Below are 10,624 nucleotides of genomic sequence, written 5' to 3' on the forward strand. Positions count from 1 at the left end.
TGAGAATACACGGAGAATGTTAGAGAAACATCGAACACACACTGCCTGACGCACTGCCTGACGCACTGACTGACGCACATCAAACAATTAAAAATTAACAGCGCGCTGCACAATGAGCTGTCATTTTTTATTTTTTTTTTATCAAATTAAAAATTAACAGCACGCTGTCATTTTTATATTTTTGTCTAATTTCATTTAAACATAATGCTAACAGTCCTACTTTTTTCAGTGCTCACGGTTTTAGCAACAAAGCAAATCAAGGTTAAAAGCATGGCTGTAATGCTCAACTGCTTCGCCTTTCAATCCCTTCCTTCAGTTGCTCTCCTACGTGCAAGAGCTCAGAGATCTCCCAAGTTTTCTATGACTTCCACTCTTTACACCAACTCTAAGTGAGTACATTCTTTAAAATCTCTCATCATGCTTTTGAGTGGTTAACTATTTTAGTTGCAATCAATTACCTAACAAAATACTAATTTTTTTTTTCTTTAATTCTAGAGGGAAAGCATTGTCTTTAGGCCATGGAAATGTTAACATAGTTCATCCCATGCTACCAGAAAATGTTGAAATATTCAAATCCATGGAGGAGTGGGTCAGGAGTGATATCTTAACTCTCCTAAAACCTGTTGAAAAATCTTGGCAACCACAAGACTTTTTGCCAAATCCTACCTCATATGGATTCGTTGAACAACTCAATGAACTCAGGGAGAGAACAAAGGACATTCCAAACGACTACTTTGTTGTCTTAGTCGGCGATATGATCACGGAAGAAGCCCTTCCAACTTACCATGCACTTATCAATGGCACAAAAATTTTTCACGATGAAACAGGTAGCGATAACACACCTTGGGCAACATGGGCAAGGGGATGGAGTGCAGAAGAAAACAGGCATGGTGATCTTCTCAACAAATACCTCTATCTTTCCGGACGAGTGGATATGAAACAAGTTGAGAAGACAATACACTATCTGATTGGATCAGGAATGGTGAGATATGCAATAATTATTTAACGTACATTTTTTAACTTGCTCATAAGTCTTGTCACTAGCTTATAACGAGACCATAAATGTCAGAATTTTAATGTGTGATATGGAATTTCACGTCCAATAATAACAACAAATATGATTAATCAATATAATACAACAAAATTAATAAACCCATAGTTTTGATAAAACTTTAAAGTTAGAATGATCAACAAGTTAATGTCCTATATTTCTCTCTAATTAGGATGTGGGCACTAGGACAAGTCCCTGCTTTTTTACTATCTACACATCGTTTCAAGAAAGAGCAACATTTATCTCCCATGGAAATACAGCCAAGCTTGCCATGAAGCACGGGGACGAAAAGCTTGCCCAAATATGTGGCACAATTGCAGCAGATGAGAAGCGCCACGAAATTGCTTATACCAAAATAGCTGGGAAGCTTTTCGAGCTTGATCCAAATGAAACTGTCATAGCATTTGCCGACATGATGAGGAGGAAAATATTAATGCCAGCCCACTTAATGTACGACAACTACGATGAAAATCTTTTTGATCATTTTGCAAATGTTGCCTCTCGGATTGGTGTGTACACAGCCAGGGATTATAGAGAAATATTGGAACATTTGGTGGCTAAATGGAACGTTGAGAAACTAACTGGACTTTCCGGTGAGGGACAAGAAGCCCAGGACTATGTATGCGGATTAGCTTCAAGACTGAGAAATCTGGAAGAAAGAGCTCTAGCAAGGGCAAAAAAAGCATCCCCCGTTTCTTTTAGCTGGATTTTTGGTAAGGAGGTGTAGCCATAGAACTGGCTGGTCCCTAAACGCTGGAGGTGAAAAAAAAACTACTAGTAGCCATAATTTAGCAAATTATGGGGGAGTTTACAATAAACCAAATATTCCCTTTATATTTTGTAATATTATAAGTTGCTTTTACTCGGAGTTCATGAGTTTGAAACTACTTGTTAGCTTTCCTGTTTGTTTGTTGTTAACTGTTTGTTCTTTTTGTTCCTTTCTAGGCTTTTCTAGTTGTTGGTTAAATATAATTTTGTAATGATCACTTATTAGAAAAAAAAAATGTATTAATATAATTTTGTAAGATTATTCTTACCGTTGTTTCTTCTAGAATTCCCACTTGATTTTCACGTTGAACATTTTTTTTTCTTTCTAAATTTGGTTAAAAAGATAGATAGTATTAAAAAGCAATAGCATTCAATTCGTAGGATATATCCCCATATCGGATTGAGATCCCCGGCAATAGTGGAAAAATTGCATACCAATTTTTTTTGAAATCCTGACCATCCATTTTCATCTAGCAGTCACCATTCTGCCACGTGTCTCACTTAATATAAAATACTATTATTTTTTTAAAATAAATATATAATTAAATAATAAAAAATTAAAATAATTATTAAAAAATATGGGGTGGCCGGCCACCCCAGTTCAGCCTTGGGGGTGGCCACCCCCAAGGGCCGGTTGGGGGTGGCTCCTGGGGCCATGGGGGTGGCTCTAGCCACCCCCAACCAGCCCTTGGGGGTGGCCGAAGCCACCCCTAAGGCTGAATTGGGGTGGCTGGCCACCTTCTATGGGGTGGTTCGGCCACCCCATATTTTTTAATAATTAATTTTATTTTTTATTATTTGATTTTATATTTATTTTTAAAAAATAATAATATTTTATTATTTTATATTGAGTAGGACACGCGACGAAATGGTGGCTGTTAGATGAAAATAGATGGTAAGAATTAAAAAAAAAATTTGGTGAGCAATTTTCCTACTATTGCGGAGGTCTCAATCCCCCCATATCTTCTCCAACCTTCACTTTTTGAAAGTTATATAGTTCAAAACGAATAATAATAATAATAATAAATCATCATAAGATAAGATGGAAGATCTCATTCAAAAATTCTCCTCTTCTCCATAAATGTGTTAATACATTATTGGTATCATCCGGATAATCTTTCAACCCATGTTGTTTAATACATTTACTATGAGGGATAAATGTATATATAACAGTTTCCGATGGGTCTATATCACTTCATTATAAACTATATTTCAGTTGTCCCTTGACCAGTTCATTATAAACAATTGTCGGGGGCATAAGGATTCCACCGATACAATGGATTCTCATATTCTAAGATTTAAGTCCTCCATTTCATTTAACGGTCTCAACAAATATAAAAGTTAGTATGTTATTGAGCTAATTAATTTTAGTTTTTAATATGTCAAATCTATTTGCCTCAGTAACACAAATTTTTACATTTATTTAGGTCATTAAATGAAATAGAAAATTCAAATTTTAAAATATGAGAATCTTATATTTAAAAAAATATAAGAAAATCCATGCCAGCATGCAACTGTAACTACATATGATATATGCTGGCCAAGATTTGAAATGGAGGGAGCCAAACAAATGAACTCAAAAAAATTTCTAAACTGACGTGGCAGACAAAGGAAAGAGAATTGCATTTTTTTTAAAAAAAAAAATTTTAAAACTCTTGCCACGTCAATTTTAAATTTTTTTTTAGTTCATTTGTTTGACTTCCTAGAACTTCTCAGGAGCTTAAACATTTTCTTTATTGGAAGAGTCTTTATTATACTAATAATATTTGAGAGATTTATTCTATTGAAAGTTTTAACCAGCCACCTAGCTGACATAATGGAAGAGTGGGGCTTGAGACATATGATATATGCTGAGCATATATAATTGACAAATCTAGCAAACCAGTTTGGGCATAGTATCCAAATCCACTTATACTCGAATGAACTTGAACATTTCTAGCTCTTACTTGATTTATGAGAAATTCCTATATACAAAACTTATCTAATTTAAAACCAAATTACATCAAAGTGTTTTGAGTGCCGAATTAACTAACCTAAAAACTAACAACTAAATATTAGTTAATTTGGCGATGAAAATGGGGTTTTGTCCCCCTCCTCCCTCCACTGCCAAAGTTGGTAACTCGGAGTAACTCCCGACCTTTTTTTGACTCAATGGCAATTTCGAATGTAGGTAAATTAATTAGTGGCCAATAATTTTGCTTAGGTTATTAATATTATATTCATTTGTGTATTTTTTATTAAAAACATAAACAAAAACAAAAACAAACTAGCCTAGATTATTTTGTTTAAGGTCCCCATAACAAATGTAGTTAAATTGATTGGTGACCAATAATTTTGCTATGGTTATTAAAATTATATTAATTTGCGTTAAATTTTATTAAAAAACAAAACAAACTAGCGTATATTACTTTTGTTTAGGGTCCTCATAACAAATGTAGTTAAATAGATTGGTGACCAATAATTTTGCTATGGTTATTATGTGTAATTTTTATTAAAAAAACATATACAAACTAGCGTAGATTACTTTTGTTTAGGGTCCCCATAACAAATGTAGTAAATTTGTGGCCAATAATTTTGCTTAGGTTATTAATATTATAATAATTTGTGTCATTTTTATTAAAAAGAACAAAAACAAACTAGCCTAGATTAATTTTGTTTAGGGTTCCCATAACAAATGTAGTTAAAATGATTGGTGACCAATGATTTTGCTATGGTTATTAAAATTATATTAATTTGTGCAATTTAAAAAAAAAAAAAAAAAAAAAAAAAAAAAAAAAAAAAAACTAGCGTAGATTGCTTTTGTTTAGGGTCTCTATAACAAATGTAGTTAAATTGATTGGTGACCAATAATTTTGCTATGGTTATTAAATTTATATTAATTTGTGTAATTTTTATTAAAAAAAAAACAAAAACTGACTAGCCTAGATTAATTTTGTTTAGGGTTCCCATAACAAATGTAGTTAAATTAATTTGTGGCCAATAATTTTGCTTAGGTTATTCCAAAACTAACCTCGACTTATTTAATGTACATAGTAACATTATAGACAAGAGTTGGATAACGAAGTCTAGGGGTACGAAAGAATACATAGACGGGTGTAGATCATTTGTAGACTTCGCAGTTAGGAATTGTGGAACTCCAGATGGACTTATTGTGTGCCCATGTAAGACGTATCGAACAAACAGGAAACACCCGCCAGGGTTGGTAGACGACCACTTGACAGGGGGAAAGGAATGTGGCCACAATACCAACAGTAGAAACGTATATGACATTGGTCAGGGTCGAGGGTCTCATGATGATCATGTCAACTACCATGAGAGTGAGCCACTACTTTTAAACAGAAATCATGATGATTCGCATGATGACGTCAAATACGTCCGACCAGACGTAGCACCGATCGAAGCGTATGTGATCATATTAAATTTGAATATTGTACATGTAATGCTTTGTTGTTATTTATTTATACATTGATTGTCATTCATTGGTTTGTTGGTATATATTTAAACATTGATTGTATAGTTCTTCCATTTTACAGATAACTAATCGGTAACGTGATTTATTTCGCAGGTTAGTATGAGTACTCGAGGAAGGACGACAAGAGCATGGAGGACACAGTCTTCTATGCGACAAACTACAGGTGGACATGGGTCGAGACCGTACGAACCTAATGATAGTGAGACGCAGGACGTTGCTATGCTTCTAGGGCAGCAATCAGGGCATCGACCGACACTTCCAGAGCATGTGGAAGGGCAGACCCCTGCGACACACGATTATATTTTCAACATTGAAGATAGTCCCAGCTCTTTGAATCCAATAGACTTGGCATTCCTTGACCCAACCCATCCGACTGGCCTTACCAAGTTAGGGTATCGAAATGAGCCTACTCCTCGTGACTCGGGCGAATCCCCGCGTATGCCATCCCCGCGGACGTCATTGACCCAGCTGGGTATATTGCCGCACGGCTATTTCGATCGGCCGCCACATAGCAGCGCACACATGGATGATAGTGAGACGTAGGCTGATGATGACATGGATGATGAGACAGATGACCCATCGGACCGCCAGCCCGCTGGACTTGTTGGGCAATTGTTGGGTGTCAAAGAAGTTCGGACAATAGGTATATATGCTAGTCAAGGTTGAAATATATACGTATTTGTTTATGCATATTCTTGTATATATGTAGTTATAAGCATTTACTTCCAATTAATGTCGGTACTCATTTATGTGTGTTAAACATCAATGCAGATTCAGAGGATAAAATTGAAGTGACGTACATAAATGACTCGCGCAAGTTGTGGGACATCCCCCCCGGGAAAAGGATCGAGATGGAGTATAATGGATCGTAGCAGCCAATAAGACATAGCGGGTTGAAATTAAGACGGGTGATGTGCAAGACTGTCAGGAGCGGGGCTTTCCTTAGGATATCCGAAGACTGGACGAAGGTACCAGTTAACACGAAGGAGGATTTATAGAGCTCATTGATGGTGTGTGAAACGTTACGATATTCTTAATTTACGATCATATGTACATAGCAGCTATTTTACTTATTTTGTGAAACGATTAGTTGATGGTGAAAATATAATGTAGCATTTCTAATTTCTCAATTTGTAACTTATGTAGATGCAGTTCTATACTTACCTGGCTTGGACATTAAGGCAATCAAGAAGGACGCGTTCTGTGACATGGGTGAGAAGCTGAGGCGTTGAAGACATGAATTGAAAAAGAAACTCCATATTCAACGCGGTGAGACTTCTGCGACAGTGAAGGCGAGGATGTGGGAGTTCCTTCGAGGGTACAACCGCGCAGACATGGATATATTGTTGGAAAAATGGTGCGATCCATCCTATCAAGTAGGTCACTAAGTTAATTTCAATTGTGTAGTTTCATTAATTGTAAATATTGTGAAGATGACTCATATATTAATAACGTATATATGTTGTTTACGCGTAGGACTATGCTCAGCATATGAGAGAGATACGAGCATGAATAACACACCACACTGCACTGGCTCAAAGAGCTTTGCAAGGTTATCAAATGAGGATGTATGTTTGTCATTTACCATTTGTATAAATGTATATGTCATCATTAATTGAATATATATACTAACATATGTTTGTGCTGTGGGTTTTTAATTGCAGGTAATTACTGGGGGCAGGGCTCCTACGTGAGCGAAGGCTTACATCAGGACCCACCGAAAGAAAGATAGTAGCTACCCAAATCGGAAGGTCGAGGAGAGAGTTGTATGTTGCTTATACCCTTTATCTTTTATTTTTATTTGAGTATAGAAAACTTATTTAGGATTAACACTTAAATAACAATGATTGGGTGCAATGTAACATACAGGTAAGAATACAAGAGCTATTGGAAAATGACCCTGCAGAATTGGTAGATTGGCCCTATGGGACTATTCGGTGGGCACCGTACGACGCATACGCCCAGGCGCATGGCTATAAGCCTGAATATGTGGGTCGTGTTCGAGGGGTTAGTAAGAATATTCTTCCTGTGCACGGTAACACCCACTCTTATTATACACCTTCCCAAGTACATTCACAGAACCCCAGAAGCTCGAATGTCTCACAAATGATTGAAAGATCACTCGAAGCTGAAAGGGAGCAACACATGATACATATGGCTGCACAGTTGACCCAGCAGAGGGTTGAGATTACTGCGGAGGTGACCCAGCAGGTTACCGCATAGATAGCTGTACAGATGGCTGCACAGATTTCTGAGCAGATGGCGGCATATGAGGCCTGGGTTCGTGTGCTTGAGGGCTCGAGACATGTCACTTCCGAGCCAAAGGTGACTAATGTTAGGGATCCGCACGACGTAGAGTCCCCAGTCCGTATGATTGTAAGGTCCTCAGTAGATAGCCGATTAGGTAAAACTATACTGTTTTTTGTTTCTCTTTCAATAATATGATCGTCTTCTGAAATGACTATCATTTTAACAGTTAGTAATTTTGTTTGGTAATCACACATTGTGCATATGTTTTTGCCACACATGCATGTGTATAACACATTTACATCGTAATACGTGTAGATAACGTAAGAGTAGAAGCGGAGGACGACGATCAAAATGAAAACCAACAACGGACCCCGACTGGACAAAAGTCTCGCTTATCAAGACAATGTACCACTGGTTCAGCAAGCCCGTACGTATACATATAACTTAATAAGAAGTTATTATCGAATAATCATAAATAGCCCATATACTTAACTCAAAATATTTGAAAAGTATGAATGCTAATTAACATGTCTTGTGGTTGTGGAAATACTGGATACGCGTAGATCATATATATGCTTTGTAATTTCAGATCATTTTCACATTTTGAATGGATTATCATTGAAACTATGTATATAAACTCAGGTGTGTGTTGGTAGTGTAAATATAACGTTAAAGTTCTTTATGCGACATTTATATTCGCCACTAAACCTGAATATTGTTGAGTATGACCTTCGTATACTTTGACGTTGCTAATCGCTTAGGACTTGATGATTGCTGATTGATTGTTCGATTATTTGTTTGCTGATTGATTGTTGTTTAATCATTTGCAGGTAGTGCAGAGAAGTCGGGCGGTCATGATGGTTTTCACTCGGTTTTTTGTTGAGGTGTTTGTATGTAATGTATTCGTGAATAACTTAAGTTATATTTCCTATGTTTTGTTGATGTATATATATATAGTTGGATTTATTTGTTGTTTATTAACAATGTTGATGTATATAGACAATGATGTATATATGTATGTTTTGTAGACATCATCTTAATTGATAGCTCGGATATGACCCGATAAATGATGTATGTTGATGGATAGCTATTGATAGTTATTGTTATGGGGTGTACACCTAAACATTTACGAGAATTTTTTTTTAAAAAGAAAAAAAAAATTTCCTGCATGGTTTAATAACATGTCAAAATGATGGCACGTTACTAAACATTTTTGACACGTGTCAATTTTTGACACGTTACTAATAGAAATTTTAGTAACATCCAAATTAGTAACACACCGTATACGTTACTAACCTTTAGTAACGTGTCAAGCCTATTGACATGTTACCAATGTGTCATTACTGATCAGAAGGTTTTTTGTAGTGTCATTATCTACGAAATCTGCAAGCACGGCTAGGTGATGATGCAAGTATTGGATTTACAAATTACATACAAAGACTTTAATTTTTAAATCTGTTGTGCAAAAAATCTACCTAGATTAATAGGTGAATAATTGTACGTTTTACCTGCAAGTGCACAAGGTCAACATAGTAGTATATAGTGCAAGTACAGGATCATTCCCACGAGGATTGCTGAATTTCCGTTTAAAAATAATCTCCTTAAGTAAAATAGAGATTGAGTTGATAATAATAAAATGGTAGGGCTTTGATATCCACCACTAATTATATTTAACTAATATAACAATATTCCAATGCTTTGATCATGTTATGCATATCTAATGTTTGCCAACCTAAGGGCATGGGTAAAACTACCTGGATCTGTTATCTTTGGTGGTAATTTCCTTAAGAAGACTGCACTTACCTCTTCTGTTAAGGCCACTCTCTCATACTCCCGAAACTTCCTTTTGTTAGTGCAACAATCCTTTAAAAATTTAGCATAAGAAGGAATCGGTTTAATTGCATCTAATAAAGGAATGTTGATTTCTACTTTCCTCAAAGTCCCAAAGATATCCCTGAGTTGCTCTTCTTTCTTTGGTTTGACTAGCCTTTGAGGAAAGGGGTGTGCATTTACCTTCTCTATTTTGTTTACCTTAGAAGTTGATGGTCCTTCTGGAGTTCCTCGAGGTGGCTTTTCAGTTCCAATGACCTTGCCATTCCTGAGAACTGTGACTTCTTCCAACTGCTGATGACCTCCTGGATTGGGTATTGTCTGGGCTGGAGATTCTCCCTGCTTTCTCTCACTCAGCTCATTTGCCAATTGCCCTACTTGCACTTCTAGTCTTTGGATGGCTTGATCATGTCTTGTAGTGATTTGTTCTTGCGCAATCACAAATTGCTGTTGTGAAGTCACCAATTGTCGTACAAGATCCTTCAGGTCATCCTTCTCTGGCTCTTGAACTGGTGTGTCATGTTGCAGAGGTGAAATTTTCTGAGCAGTCATGGCCTTGACAATCATGTCCAACTTCTTTTCCACAGTAGACATCTGATTTTGCATTTCGCTATTTTCGTCATTCTTGCCTTTGCTCCTTACACCTTGCCTCCTTCTAGATGGGAATTGTTGAGTATGTTCACTCAACCTCTCAAAGATCCCTATTGCTTCCTCACTGCTCTTCTCCATCAGCATACCTCCATAAGCTGTATCAACCATCCCTCGATTAGTATCATCTAAACCTTCATAAAAAATTGGTACCTGATCATCTTGAGGGATGTTGTGAGGTGGACACTTTAGAAGTAAGGAATTGAAGTGATCCTAGGCCTCAAAGAACGAATCTCCTTCTCGTTGTTGGAACATTTGAAGTTCCATTTAAGTTGTTTTGTCTTCTGGGCTAGGAAAAACCTCTTCAGAAACTTGGTGGTCAATTATGCCCAAGTATGAATGGACTCTGCAGGCAAGGAATTGTATACAGTTTAGCATTATCTTTCAAGGAAAAAGGAAAGAGGACTAACCTGAGTCTCTCTAGAGTTAGGCCTTGAACATGCTGCAACTTGCATAAGTCAAAGAATTCCTTAAGATGCAAGTTGGGATCCTCAGTAGCTGTGCCTTTGAAGTGAGTCAATGCATTGAGGATTTGGGGAGAGATATAATAGCTGACATCCACCTCTGGCTGATATGCTATGCAAGAGGGTTGATGGAGGTTTGTT

At 36.6% G+C, this 10,624-nt stretch overlaps 1 protein-coding gene across 4 annotated transcripts; it reads left to right on the forward strand.

Annotated features, from left to right (window-relative positions):
* The first annotated feature begins 270 nt into the window (after positions 1-270).
* Positions 271-1,778, forward strand: LOC132178572 (stearoyl-[acyl-carrier-protein] 9-desaturase, chloroplastic-like). 4 transcript variants are annotated; one of them, XM_088515287.1, is made up of 3 exons: positions 271-390; positions 491-982; positions 1,224-1,778. In XM_088515287.1, exons 1-3 carry the CDS (start codon positions 271-273, stop codon positions 1,776-1,778), a joined length of 1,167 nt encoding a protein of 388 aa, XP_088371413.1. The 4 variants fall into 4 exon arrangements, with proteins under 4 accessions (XP_088371413.1, XP_088371412.1, XP_059446998.2 ...); XM_088515286.1 differs by having other exon boundaries at positions 271-389; positions 445-982; XM_059591015.2 differs by having other exon boundaries at positions 271-389; positions 496-982.
* Positions 1,779-10,624: the final 8,846 nt, after the last annotated feature.

The sequence above is a fragment of the Corylus avellana genome, chromosome 4, assembly GCF_965113065.1.
Source record: "Corylus avellana chromosome 4, dhCorAvel1.hap1.2, whole genome shotgun sequence".
In the NCBI taxonomy this organism is placed as follows: Eukaryota; Viridiplantae; Streptophyta; class Magnoliopsida; order Fagales; family Betulaceae; genus Corylus; species Corylus avellana.